The sequence below is a fragment of the Colius striatus genome, chromosome 1 (assembly GCF_028858725.1).
Source record: "Colius striatus isolate bColStr4 chromosome 1, bColStr4.1.hap1, whole genome shotgun sequence".
NCBI lineage: Eukaryota > Metazoa > Chordata > Aves > Coliiformes > Coliidae > Colius > Colius striatus.
Genome location: NC_084759.1, coordinates 136,189,194 through 136,204,499, shown reverse-complemented (window position 1 = coordinate 136,204,499; position 15,306 = coordinate 136,189,194). Strand labels below are relative to the sequence as shown.

The window sequence follows — 15,306 nt, the reverse complement described above, 5'->3', positions numbered from 1 at the left end:
ATTAATTCACTGAAGAAAAGCAAGGAACATTCTTCCTCCGTAGAGTAACAGATGAAAATTAAACAACTTTGTACAGATATCACTACCACTATATTGAGTCTTAAAAGCTCAAACTGAGTTCAGTTGAACAAGTCAGTAAAATGACATGACTGATGCAGCAAATGCAATTACATCATAAACAAAAGTCACTCATTACTTACTGTTTAGTTCAATACCTACCTCGTTTCTTGTTGTAAATAATATTCTTACACAACAGGTCATTGTGACAGAGTACCACCGGTGATCCTAAATTTGACAGTCTTTCCTTCATCCAGGCCATCTCTTCCTGAAGAACTTGAGGACTTGGAATGTCACTTAAAAACCTTTTCAGGTATAAAAAGTTTGAGAGTTAAGATTTAGTACTTTGTGTCTCCCAATAAGTGTTATGAAATAAATTATTTTCCTCTATATTTTTGCTGCGAATAATTCAAAAGATCTTTTCCCAAACCAGAACACTGTTTCCCTAGCACAATGGTGGTCAAATTACAGCAATTATTTCCTGCTGTCCTCCCAAAAAAAACAATACTCTGAAGATTATTTGAGCTGTAAACATAATAGTAATCCAAAAATCAGGAATAGAAAGAAGTTGAATACAATCCTGCACATTTTTGAAGGAGTAAAGACTAAACCGGTTAGTTATAGCATGAATTGCATTCACTTTTTGCTCACATTACACAACTTCCTTCAAGGACACGCAATAGCCAGTAATAAATGTGTCTTATACAGAGGCGATGCAACATTCCTTTTTCATTCTGCTCACACTAAATATGCTTAAGCAGACATTTTGTCATTGATTTTCAATTAACTAAAGTCCTCAGTTTTCTTAATCTTATATTGTAGAAGAAAAAAAATTCAAAACTTTGCTAGAGCATTCTTTAATTACAACACAGCAACAAGTGCAGTTGGTGTCAGTGATTTCAAAAAAGTTGAATTGAGAATGTTTTTAAGCTAGAACCTGCTTCCTACGCAATACAAAGCTTGATGACATTGTACAAACACCTCCAAATTACAGCTGTAGCTTAAAGATTTGATCTCCACTCTCCAAGAAACATCATCTTCAACTCAAACTTCAGATTACAGCATGGAAATTTTATTTAGGTTAAATATTGCTCCTACAATTACTCCACTCATTGCAGTCTTTCAGTTACTGATGCTAGAAACTTTTGGAGCTGTACTTTTATTTTGTTAAGCTCCTAAGAAAACAAAACTTAGGTTTACAGCTCAAGAGCTATACTGAGATGCTAAAACCAAAACTTAATTAAACCCTTAAACCCAGGCAAAACCATTATTTATACTGACTGATAGCACAAGCATAGAATGACTGCATGAGTACCTTTTGTCCTCCTCTCCCAAAGTGTTTTTCCAGCATACCCCATCACTCAAAACAGCCTTTCATTAACTTTACCTTTATGCCACTCAGTTCTGGACAAATTTATATGCTGAAAAAACAGAAGACAACTAAGAGGTGCAGGTTAGAATTAACAAGCAGTACACCTCTAATCCCAGGAAACATGCTTTTAGTATTCACCCTAGAACATAGGTCTCAACTTGAGACTAATGGTTGCCTTAAAAACTGTTGATACGACTCAAAGAAGTATGTGATCTGACCTTGGTTCTTTAAAAAGAGTAAAGAAAAATGTCGTTTAAGTGTCCAATCAAACCAAGAGTTATAAGTTTATATATACACAATATATCAAATTAATTAAAAGATTCTCCTTACCATATTTGCAATATATACATCTAATTCAGTTTACAGAAGTATTTCTCAAAATTTTACAAACTTTGCTATATAGTAACACTAACATTTTTTTTAAATATTCTTCTACCTCTCAACCAGAAAAAAATGTGCTTTCCTGACTTCCCGTAATGAAATACCTACCTTTTATTTACTTCCTCATCTGCAAATTCTGTGGGTATGAGAGAGAAGTATTTACCCATCTTCAGCCACAGATTAGATTTAGGGATCCATCCATTATGTGCATGAATAGTATGGATTTTAGCAAGCTGTCTGGCAATAAGTCTAAAAGAATAAAAGTTTAAATTAATGTTATATTTTATGCATATCTGACAGTCTTCATATTTTTCCTAGCAACACAAAACAACTACAAAATATTTAACAGAAAAACTGTAAAAAGAATGCAGCAAGGGAATCCAAAGAGAGTTTAAACAAGAGCAGCACAGCTATAAAACAGCACCTTTCAAGACTCAAAAGGTCATTAACAGCACCACTTGAGGGGATGTGGGAGGGACTGTATTTCAGTTACAGCATACATACTTCACCTGCGCCTGTGAGTCAAGAGTTGACTCTAATTAGCTGCCACTGTTTGGCAAATACATTTCGGTGCATACACAAAAAACTAAAATCTTAAGACATCATCAATTCCTGTTCACTGCTAACAGTTTAGAAAATTATGTCTCAATAGAAGGCTATCTTGAACCTCTTCACAAAAGTAATGTATTAGAAACAGAGCTAGGAGTGTTTCCTTTAATCAAGTCCAATCTCCTACCACCATGTTAGCTACTACCAGTTCTCCCTAAAGGTAATCTACAAGTGTTACATACTCACAATAAGCAGACTTCTACTGAGCATAATCTTCTGGAAAGGCAGAAAGGATCAGTTGCTCAGCACTGACATACCATGATAACTAATATAGACAACAGTGAGCTATTAAGAGGGTGAAGGTCAACTTAGTGCAAGCTATAGAAAGATTTCTTTTCTGTCTGCTCATAAACTAAGCTCAAGATCATTTGGGCCTGACAGAACACCAATAAATGTATTAGAAAATTTGGATAATTAGAGAAAAAATAAAATAAAAAGCTTACCTGAAGATGTCTGGATTGCATACATGCTCTGGATCCAGTGCTTCTCCCTGCATAAACTCATAGCACAGGCCATTGTTGAAAGTACAGTACAGCTGAGGTGCACAGCCGTGGGCCTGCAACACGCGGAAACTCTTCACTTCCTCATCCCGATCTACTAAGAGCTCAGTCTTATTTCCATAGATCCGAACTAGAACAACATCATCTGTTATGTCACCCACATAGCAGCCAATTAATTTATTGGTGATTCCATCGGTGAACAGCTGAAAAATAAAAATGCATAAAGAACTCAAATCTGCATCTTCAACATGCAGAAAAAGAATGCAGGGTTATTCTTTAGTTCACAAAAAGTGTTTACTATTTGAGCATTGACAAAAGAAATCTAAGATACAGGAAAAATCATAAAGAAAACTGCAAGGATTTTCACCAGCAACACATCAAAGACAAAAGAGGAAAAATGCAAAAACATGCTACAGTGAACTACAGAAACATTACATGTAAAAACGCAGTAAATGGAAAGCCACTCTAAACTCTGAAACCACTCTGAAACTGATGGATTAAAACGGCTGAAATCAAAGCCTCAGCAAGGCAGCAAGCCACTATGAGAACAGTTATGAATACAGGCAGTACAAAAATAAAAACAATTGCAGTATTTGCTGAACAGTGCACAACTAGCCAAAGATAGCCCCGTAGTTATAAACTACTCTTTAAAAAAAAAAACAAATAAAAATTCAGCTCAGAAACAGTTCAAGATGAGTGGTTATTACCTTCCCATTAGCCTTGAGGTTATACCAATTGAGAACAATTTCTAAAGTCATTGTGGCTCCTTTACAAGTTGGAGACAGTACTTAAAATTCAAGACCCTAGCCTCAAGTACTATCCTCCCATTTTATTTCCTAACTAGTACATGGCATTTAGAAGATTTTTAAAAGCATTAAGTCCTTATCATTAAGATATATGTAAACATAATTTTTAAGCCCTGCAACTTACTAGACTTTGAGCAGTGTACCCACTGACACCTGAACATACTGAAGATGAAGCAATTAACTTTCTATGAAAATATGTAAGAGCATTAGTTGACCATTATGTTTACATCTAACAACAACCTACTTGCTGCCTTTCAAATAACAATACAAGTATGGATACTGCAAGCTCCCAGCTATGGAAGGGACAGGAGGGTGGACCAAAAAAAAACCCCATACCTTAACAGCTGCTTCTCCCTTTACATTTGATGACAAGACCTAAGAGCCATTATACACGCTGAACTCTTGCAGGTGCAACATGACAAGCAAAATACATCCCAAGTTATTGGGCTGCATGTACTCAGTTGAGTGTAGTCAAGCATTTGAAATCCCACTTAATGTCTTCAAGAGCAAGGCAGCAGTTCTTAATCTCCTCCTACAACCCAGGACAGTTTTACATCTTGGAAAACAGACACTTGGTAATTCAAAAGTCTTTGCACTCTGCCAACTCAGACTGAATGCTTAAGAACTTGCTAGAGGAGCACTACCCATTGACATTAAGTCTAGCTGTTGGGCAAGTGATTGAAATACAAGCCATTAACATTCTCAGGTGACAAGCAACAGCACAAGCAAGAATCCAATGTTTTCATAACTACTGAATAGTCTCCTGCAGTCTTAAGCATAAGCAAACAAAGACAAGGTCCTCACAGCAACTGTAATTTATATTCAGGTATAGTTTTTTTAGCATTTACAGTTGCCTCATCTCTCATTCTACTGTCCTCAAAACTCTAATTAAAACTAATAAACCCTTCCAACAAACCACAAAACCTCCTTTCAGGACAAGTGAACAGCATGAAGTAGCTTCAAGTTGGTTAACATACTGAGCTAGACAAATCTAGTTTTTCCTTGGGTGGACATTCCACCAGTTTACCTTAAAAACTTTCTTTAGAAGTGCTTTCAACAGTAATTTTCGTTTAGTTAACTCTTCTAGCATATGCTTTCTGTTGCATTTCAGACCTTATACTAAGTCTTAATATTTCATGAATAGTACTTTTATTTCAAATACATATCAACAGGCCATTTCTCCACAGACACCATCATTCCTTAGAACCATGGATGGTTTGGGTGAGGATTTTTTCTGGTGGGTTTTGGTTGGTTTGTTTTCTGCTGTTTCTTTTAAAGCAAGCCACAAGTTAGAAACTTCCTTTTTTCCTCTCCAACAGGTAGTCTTTAGTTTGAAAAGTAGTATCATTCAAACAAAAGTGAGAGCTTATTTCCAAACCCCAGGGGTTTAGAGAATCAAGCATTAAGAGCAATATTTTTTTTAATTCCTAAAGAAAAAATTAGAGTTGTGTCAAGTCTCCTATAGGAAAAGATAAGACTTCCACAGTAGAATATGCTGTGTTTTAGCTACTATGGCCTTGCTTTCCTCAGCACCTCTATGTGATGAGGTGAACAAACTCATCAATAAATGCACAAAAGGACTTGAGAAACTTTAGTTATAAACACAAGTAACAAGAAATAGCTCAACTTGTAGAGTAAGAATAATATTAACGCATATAAGGAAATATTGAGAACAGTAGAGATTACAAAAATATTTTCTTAAACAGTTATAAACATTCAGTCTTGCAGAAGTATGTTCAAAAAAACATATATCTTTCATCTACAGAGGATATCCGTGAATTCAAATAAACCTGTTTACAAAGCCTCCTCACTTAACTCAAAATTAAGACCTTACAATTTATGGACACATTTTATTACCAGCTTTATTTTAAGCAGCCAGAATAGGGGACAAGTAATGACAAATCTTGCCTTAAGCAGTCTTCATAGCAATTGTTACAATGTCCATCAGTGCAACTAAAAAACTACACTGCTTTGCAACACAGATATTGGCTTCAGATTAAAAAGAATACAACTATAACACTATCCTATTCCCCTGCTTTACACTTACATAGACATTTTGTGTTTTTCTGGATACATAAGCATATTTTTGTATCAATGCACTTGCTCTATTAAGAGAATTATGATTTGCTTAACCAGCATTACCCAATTTGACCAGGCAGTACTTTAGTGCATTTCAAGCATTGCTTAATCACAAATTACACATTTATAATATATTCATTCATAATCGTCTTCCTCCTAAATGTGTGCCATAGAACTATTTAGATTGAAAGGGACCTCCTGTGATCATCCAGTTCTCAAACAGGGACATCTCCGTGCTCAAACAGGGACAACTAGAACCAGTTGCCCAGGACTGTGTCCAGCAAAATCTCCAGGAATTCTGGACACTCTAACTCATCTGTGTAACCCGTTCTACTGTTTGACCACCCTCACAGTAAAAATATCTTGTGTTCAAATGGAATTTCACATGTTTTATTTTCTGCCCATTGCCTTATACTGGGTGCACATCTTCTTCATTTTCACCCATGAGGTAGTTATACATATTTTGTTAATATCCCTGCAAGTCTTGCTTTCTCCAGGCCAAACAATCCCAGCCTCTTCTCATATGAAAGGTGCTCCATTCCATCAGTCACCCTCACAGCCCTTTGCTGGACTTGCTCCAGTGAACCTGCATCTTTCTCATACTGGAGAGCCAAGAATAGGATACAGCATTGTAATATGACAAATCAATGCAGAAGTACCAATTCTCAAGACATTTTAGCATAAAACCAGAAATAACTCTTTAAATAACTGCACTTTGCTGAAGTAATTTGCTTTTAGCTGTTGATGCTGTTAAAAAGTATCTTGTCTGCCATATCTGAATGAAAACTTCTGAAGCGTAGCATTAGGAAAAGCTCTTATCTTGTTATTGCAAGGCCAAAAGAAAAGTGAAAGTTTTTAATTGGAAAGAACTGAAAACATTAAGTATAAAACTTACTACCTCCTCTAAGAAATCAAAGCCTATTGTCTTTACTGAATGGCAAAAGTAGCAAACAAAACTGTTAGTAAAAATTCCCAACCTACAACAGCATTACTTCAAACTATTGGAACTTGTGCTACAGTTTTCTACTTCTTTTAAAACAGTCATTTAATAAAGTTTACCGCCTTTCTCTCCATATAAAAACCAAGCTATGAAAAAAATACAGCTCTACAGTCACCAGAAATACTAACACCATATAAAAAAACAAACCTTAAGTACCACTGATGCAAAGAAACGGTAAGAATTTTACTTGTTTACGCTGTTGTTCTGGCCACTGTACAGCTTCTGTCACACTGCACAAGCCTATTATCCCCTTAAAATAAGTCTCATTAGTGTTAATAAAAAGAAATCTACAAGGAAATTGGACTCCCTCAACTGATAATTTAGGAACTTACTTCTTATTAGCATCTCTTTGTAACATGCTGCTATAAGTAATTATTTACACCCAGGAGCATTTTAGTTATTGGATTTTAAAAAGGTAGAAGGGTTTGCTTACTCTTCCAATAACATTATTCAGAGAAGACAATTTCCATATTCTATCTGAGAAAATACTAAATGTTTTCTATCAGAAAAAAAAAAACAACAAAACTTAACACTATATGCTTCTACTCAGAACGCATTTACTGGAGCACTTAATCACAGAATTTATAGGATCATGTAGATTCTAGCTATCTATATATATTAAGGAATCCTGTGGAATTAAAGAACTCCTTGCCTGAAATATAACCTGATGTGCAGTGTAACAAAAGCATTAGTTGACATGGATATGACAATCAGTAAACTCTCAATGTCATATGGAAGATGATGGAAGAATCTACAAAATGTTATGAAGAGCGGGGAGAAAATTCTGGAAAATACATCAATTAATAGAGCCAACAGAAGTCAAGAACAATAAAAAAATCCAGCAGCAAGATTCCTGAACTCTCGTAATCTGTAAAACTTTAATTACTGTGATAAATATTTACAACATTGTTAGTAAGTACTATCAGGTGAGCTGATGCAAAGTTGAAACTAAATTTCTGGAAATGGTATTTATACTGGCCCACAATCCAGTTAGAGAACTAGCTTGAAGTCAAGGCCTTCCAGCTCTTGAGAATAAATAGAAACTGCTTAACGAAATGCAGATTGAAGGTAAGAAAGCTATGAATAAGCTTCAGTGACTTAAATGTGGTCTTAGAAAGCAGCACATCGTAGAAACATGGCAGATCACGGGAATTCAGAAGAGTAGGAAAAAAACTCAACAGACATGAAGCATCTTTGATAAAAGTTTACCCTAAAACCATCAGCAATTATCAGGTTATTAGATTACTGAAAAGGGCATGTGATGGATATATTCCCATCCCATTAGAAGGTGGTTCAAGAAATTTTTATCTCATTCTATTGTTCCAAGTACTCAAAAGAATCGGAATAAAATTATGATCACATGCAACAAACACAAACAGGCAGAGGCAGTGTTACAGGGCAAAGTAGAAAGCACTTATCCATAGAAGCAAGATAAAACCAAGAAGATTTTTCCTTTTAGACTGTTATTATATGAGGAGGAGAAACATATGAAGTACTATTGTACTGCTGTAGAAGCAGAACAGTGATATGAAGTTTCAGCACATATAAAGCAAGCATTCCCCTAATTCTACTGCTGAACTTCAGTTTGCACATTAACACCTCCAGAAAGGAACAAACATATACATGCTTTTTCAATGCTCATAAAATTTCAAGTTCGTATTATAAGATGCAATTTCATTTTTTTCTGGAAAAGTATAGCCTATACAGGCACATCCACTAGTATACATTTCAAGGATTTAACCTCTGGAAACAACATTAGTTACTTCAACTCTTCTCTCTGTTGCTATTCATAAAAGAAGAATAAAATACAACTACTAGAAAATTCAGGCCTTAGGTAAATTCTCATATATTCAGCAAGACTTAAAAGAAACATCATTCAAAGGGTTGCAGGCGCTGAAGCCATATCCTGTAGATCACTCAGCAAGTCAAAGCCATTATCTACTGATTTTGATAAGACAACGTCAAAGGACTTGACTGACCATTTGGTGTTAAAAGTACTAAGTCTAGTATGGAGCCAATCAGTTAAAAGCATCCCTCTATAGCAACTTTGGCTATGGGCCAAACTAGCAGTTTTCTACTGAACTCCTGGGATGCTCCACCATGACGGCAGAATGGAGAAAGCAATACCATCACTACCTATGCTATATGGCATCACTTAAATATCTCTTTTTTTATGGCTACCAAACTATCAATCCTGCAGCTTCAAAGAACAATTGAGGTGTTTTTTACTACCATGTGAGGTGGGTTTTGGGCCAGGGTTTTGCAGGAATTGTTTTGGTTTATTTGTTCTTTTTTTCTTAAGGTCTTACTCGAAGTTTCATATCCTCCATGCTCTCAATGTAAATACCATTTAAAATTACATTCAATAGACTATTTTAAAGCACTACAGATGGGTCACCCCTTGCAAAGACTAGTGCTGAAAAACATGACAAGATGACAAAACCCCATGTCAGAAAAAAGCTAAGAGAAATTACATATTTTTCATCTTATTTCTGAAAAATATTTTCCTACCAAAAACAGTCAGCATCAGGCAATTTGGTAAGATTTCTGAAGCGGTGAATTGTTTTAGGTCTTTCTATAGATTTTGTGATACTGATGAAAATAGATAAATTAAAAAAAGCTAACAGAAAAGAGTATAATATTATAATTCAAATAATTGCTTTGTTGCTCCTCTCCTTGGAAGGCTTTGACATGAAATGGCCATATAGCAGTGGAGGTTAAAAATCAGAAACTAAAGCATCTTGGCTACCTTCCTTTCCAATGTTCTGAGTCCACAGTATAAACTATACACCATTACACAGTTAGATCCATGTCATGCCTAAGCAAATGTCAGTAGTCTGTAACTAGAACCAAAGTCATCAATACAAACACACCTATGTCGTGCACAACTGGATACACATCATGCACTGTGATGTGGCACACCTATTACATAAAACATCATCAGTTGACATTGCTGCCCTACCCTATGATACCACAAAAAATATTTACAAGGGATTGAGATTATCAGGGTTCATCAGAAACTTAGTAAAAATGAAGAAACTAACCCAGCCTTAAATGACATCTAGTATTGTCTGTATTTCCCACTGATTGTGACACCGCATGCAAGGCACATCTGAAATAACAGTTTTTCCACAACACAGACACAATGCAGCCCCTTCTACAACTCCTCTTTATCTTGCCTTCACTCATCATTTTTCCATTTAGAGACATTAGCACTTAAGGATGTTTATCTGTGAACTCATCCTTCCCCTTTACACAGTAACTACCTTCATTATTGCTTCACTAAAAGCACAATGTCCTCACAACAGCTAAGCAATAAAGATCTCTCTTGAAAAATGTAATGACAGAGATACAAAATAAAAAGTTCCTTTACTAGCTTCCCAGAGACTAACATTTTCTGTTTCCATTCAATTACTTCCTGGTTTAAATCCTGTACTCAGTCTGTTTAAACAAAGGGAATAATTTTAACTAGTTCAGAAATATGAACCTAATCATAGTTTGTTATTAAGAAAATACCAAAGCGAAGACATTAGAGCAGCATCCAGAAAATACTGCTTGAAGGAAACCTACTGATTGGAAGTCAGGAAGAAAAAGCAAAAAAAAAAGGAGAAAAAGCTAATCTAGTGTATGAAAAAAAAAAGGTGGTGGGCAGGGGGGGTTGCTAGTGAAAGTACAACTCTCTATGAGCATGGCTCTGCTTTCTTTGTTCACATTTCATAGCTACAGGAACAATCTTTTTTTCAAAGAATTATAAAATGCTGCAGTTGTAAAAGTCACACAAAATACAAAGACACATACAAGACAGTACCAGAAGACAAGCAAAGTAAAATTATTTCAGAAGGAAAAACAAAAAAACCTGATTAATTACACCTATTTGGAGGTTATGGGACATTGCAAGACTTGGGGAGGACAAGACGGGGGAGGATCACAGAAGTGCTATGAAGCATTTGATTCCCTTTGCAAAACTTTTCCTTTTCTCCCCTGAGGTCTGGGCCAGGGCACAATCGCTGTTTGATAGCATATAATTATCATTTAAGATCTCTGAATGATTTTGCAGCCTTTTTTTTTTTCATACATATCGTGCTGGTCTATCCAAACCACATTGTAAATTAACAATATTAAGCTTTTTCACCCATAAAAACAAGTAGCCTTTATTCTCAACATTCAAGATTACTACAGAATGGAAAGAAATACAGATTGTTTTTCTTGCACCACAATATTACACTGCAGAGAAGTAATCGTGGACTAATCTACTGAATTCATCATTATGATCATTCATCATTATGACTTAAAAGATACAGAATAGGTCACGGGATAAAAGAATCCTGAATCTGCACTTACTGATATTATAGCCAACCTTTCCATCCTATAAACAAACACTGATCCACCCTTAAATACTAACACAAATTAATCCTCAGAAAGGAGAAAACAAAAAAATTCTGAAAGTGGCTAACAGATTCCAAAATGTGATTTGAATTTTCCATTAGGAAGAGTGATACAAACTCTTTGGACAGTAAAGAGTAAAATCAATTCAGTTCTTAGATGTATATTTAATAAGGAATTACCCAGACTATAAAAACTAGAATGTCCACTGTCACAATTCAAGCTGCTCACTAACTCAAAACAGGTTCTAATTCAATTTTGAAAAGCATTTTTGTTTGTGAAATAAAACAGACTTGTTTCTCATGTTCAACACCGCCAATTTCTGAATTCAGCAGGCAGTTAATTTTTTAAGCAGAAGGCTGGAAGAGAAGGCTCCAGAGATCCATCCCAACCTGAACTACTCTAAAATTTTATTATTGAAATTAGTTGTTACAGAATCACAAGTGACCACTACAAAACAGCACATACTTGTTTTAATGACATTGCTTTGTAATAACGTAAAGCAGAGAAAGTAAATCTCAAGAATTTAAGAGTTAAAAAATACAACACAGTTCCATGCAGCTGCTAGTACATCCTCAAATGACAAATACACAAAATAGCCACATGAAGATCAGTGTTTAAACAGGAAAATTTTGTTTTTCCTTATCAATGTAAAAACTTGAATCTCAAATATCCGTACTGTTCTGTAGTGATACAACTTGAGATAGAGGAGATACGTTATAGTAGAGCACCTTGTAATTCAGCAAGTAATTGACAATAATTACAGATTCTACAGATCTTTTAGTAAATACAATAATTTAAGCACTTAAGACTTAAATTGCTTTCATCTTCTGTCCTACACTTTTCTATGCTACGATGCAAAAAAATTTAAAGTGCTATATTACTGATTTTAGATACTTATAAATCTTATTGAAAGTGAGGATTAAGCATTAAAATTTTCTAACTACACTGTGTCATAACTATTTAACTGACTAAACAATTTGACACAACAGTAAATGTTTGCAAGATAATTAACTTTTTAAAGTCAAACTCTGGACCTTTCAGCTTCTTACTAATTGTTTTGACCCAAGAAGTACTAAGAGCAAAGACAGCTAACAGCAGAGTTCAACAGAGGTAGTAATAGTCTGCTCCACCAACCAATGTTCTTTGTGTACTTTGCTATGATGCTGCTGTTTCAGATTAGTCAAGCGTAGTTTCCATGCAATACCTGATTCTCATTTCCAATTCCCTCCTAAATGTGTCCCTCTCATGAGAGGACTCCAAGGCAGAACTTCTGTTGACTCCATCCTCCTAAAAACAGCCATCTTCCATTTCAGCATCTTACTGTATGTGATGCATTCGTAACACATGTCTAGCAGTGCAGGAGTAACAGTGGTATTCTAAGTAGTTTCAAACCACACACATTCTTGCTTCTTATGTACACACTACAGTGTAAAAACAGACTAAAGAGTTACATAAAAGGCCACTGGAGAGCTTCATGAATAGGATATTCCTCTGCTGTTCAAAAGGAGCAAAGGGAAAAAAAGGGAGTTCAAAGGTTTTAAAGTAACTTGGTTGAAACAAAACAAGACAATTTTTAGACAGAAACCTCTAAACACAGACAGTAGCCTATTACTTTACTATTGCATGACCAGTCAAATTAGTCTCTGTTTCACACCACCAGACGAATAGTGCCAGTGGTTTTTATTCTGTTAGTTGCTTCTTCCAAAGAGGGTGATGGAGAAAGTAGCTTTTTTTTTCCTTAAACCTACTAGAACATTCCCAAAAGGTTAGAGTCACCCCCTCTTAATAACAAAATGTTATTGATTTATTAGCATTCCTGTATGAAAGAAAGAAAAATACTCTGTTGACAAGTATCCTCATCAGAGAGCTAAAAAGAACAAAGTTACATTTAACTTCAGGTAAGCCTGCAAGGAGCTGGGACTCAATGACCTTTACGAGCCCCTTCAAACTCAAGATATTCTATGACTTCATGGATTTGATGACCCTTAGCTTACATGTCCCCTCCAACTCAAGATGCTCTATGACTTTATGGATTCAATGACCCTTATGGGCCCCTTCCAACTAAAGTTTATGAACTCTTAACAACCCTGATTAGCATTATCTGTTATAAAGCTATTTTCATTGCACTCCAAGATGTTCAGACTGTGCTTACCTTACAGCTACAGCCCTCAGAGAAATTGCTTAGAAAAACCTCATTAGCTTTACCTTCATACTAACTGGATTTGCATGCATTACATTTCTCTAACTATAAAGAAACTTCAGAAAATTTCAGTCAATTTATGTGCTATCACCTCCATGTGCTTAGTTTTTTGATTCACATTAGTCTCTGCACCTGTCTTTAGAGGAAGATCACACAAGTAAGACCCTTAGACATATTAATATATCTGATGAATAATGCAGTCTAAGAGTGTATAATACAACACTCAACTAAACACAAGCTGCACCTGAAATGCTATTTTTGCCAGGTAAATTGACTGAAGTCTTGTATGGGGCCAGGTAAAGCATATTCTAGAAGCATAAAGGCAGCCAATCCTCAAGCAGATGACTCGTCATAAATATGAATGATTGCTCACCTAGAGAATACCACAGACTAATCAGCAATACTTCTGCATGTGGGCAAGCCTAAGAGAGGCAGGCAAGGGCGTTAACGGGGCTGATATTTATCGAGATACGACCAGCCCTAAACCAAACCCGGTAGAGGATCCAAGGCGTGTATTTTTATTTATTTATTACATGTGTCGACGCAGGGCGAGCCCCCTGAGGGCTTCGTCGCCGATGGCGCTCAGGGGAGTGCCCGCCTCACTCCGGTGCCCCGACGGCCGTTACCTCCGTGGCCGCCCCACTCCGTGCAGCGGCGGCGCGGGCAGTGCGACGCCAACACCCGGCTGTCCCCTCCTCATCGGTCTGCCTTTCCCCTCCACTACCTCCGGAGAGAAAGGAAGTCCCCCATCGCTCTACGGACTCGTCCTGTTCGGCACAGACTCGGGGAGGGTGAAGCGCACAGCTTTCCTCTCCCCTCCCTCGTCCCTACAGCCGCCCTCGGCCCCCAGACCGGCAGCGGGCGTCCTGCGTGCGGCGGGGCCGCCGGAAGAGCTAGCCCCTCCGCTACCGGGGGAAGCCAAGTTTCAGGGGGCAGGGCACGAAAAGAGGAAGAGGAAAAGGAGCGATGGGGAAGGAGGAGGACCGGGAGGGGGCAGGGGATGCTGCCGCGCCGACACGCCCCGCCGCCAGGCTGCCTAGCAAATGGGGCTCAGCGCAGGGGGCTGCATTTGGAGAGCGAAGAGGGAGGGGGAGGGGAAGGAAGGAAGCGAGGCGGCAGCTCCCCCGCACAATGGCTGCCCGCCCTCCCCCTCTTCCTTTCTCTTTCCTCGGGCTGCCGTAGCCCTCGCCGGGGACCCGGGCGCAGGCCTTACGACGCGCCCGGCCTTCTTCATACCTGCAGCGTCACCTCCTCGGGTCTCCAGTGGGGCCGCAGGCGGCGCAAGAGCTGCAGGGCGCCCTGACGGTAACCGGGTCCCTCCTCGCTGACGGTGATGTCCAGCTTGGGCACCTCTGGGGAACCGGGCGGGACGTGGATGTAGTTGGACATGGCGGCGGGCGAGTGGACAGGACACGGCACGGGGCGACAAGGTCGGGCAGCTCGGTAGTGTCTCCTCCGCAGCGGATCCGGCAACTGAGGGGGAAATTTCCACTTCGGCTCTCGATAAAGCGGCTCCACCTCCCCCCGGCGGCGGCGCGGAGCAGCCTGGGAGAGCGGGCGGGGCCCAGCGGCGCCCTGCCCTCCGCCTCACCCGCGCCTCTCACCTGCCCGCTCGTTCGCAGCATGTGCCTCAGCAGCCTCATCGTTACGCGGCGCCCGCGGCCGTGAGGTGATTCATAAAAGCAAAAGCTCTTTGCGGCTGTAGAGGGGAAGCCGAGAAAGCGGCCAGTGCAGGAGACCTACTCCTAGCCGCCGCCCGTTCCGCGAGCGTGAAGGAATGCGGCCGGCAGCTGGCCCGGCACCGCCCAGCCAACCAGCGGGCAAATGACTGATTTTTTTAATCTGGTTCCTAGTTATCTGCTTCAGTTAGTTTTTATCTTTAGTTTCTACACCAGCCTTCGTAACACCTGCTCTTT

At 38.4% G+C, this 15,306-nt stretch overlaps 1 protein-coding gene across 1 annotated transcript in view; it reads right to left on the bottom strand.

The window, feature by feature from the left end:
* Positions 1 to 14,909, bottom strand: part of ETNK1 (ethanolamine kinase 1) — a 33,656-nt gene extending 18,747 nt beyond the window's left edge. The window contains exons 1-4 of the mRNA XM_062009209.1: positions 14,627 to 14,909; positions 2,863 to 3,122; positions 1,919 to 2,059; positions 220 to 362 (exon numbers count right to left, since the gene is read on the bottom strand). Of these exons, the coding sequence (XP_061865193.1) occupies positions 220 to 362; positions 1,919 to 2,059; positions 2,863 to 3,122; positions 14,627 to 14,779 (697 nt within the window). The 5' untranslated portion in view covers positions 14,780 to 14,909. The remainder of the gene's footprint in view (positions 1 to 219; positions 363 to 1,918; positions 2,060 to 2,862; positions 3,123 to 14,626) is intronic.
* Between the last annotated feature and the right edge of the window lie 397 nt (positions 14,910 to 15,306).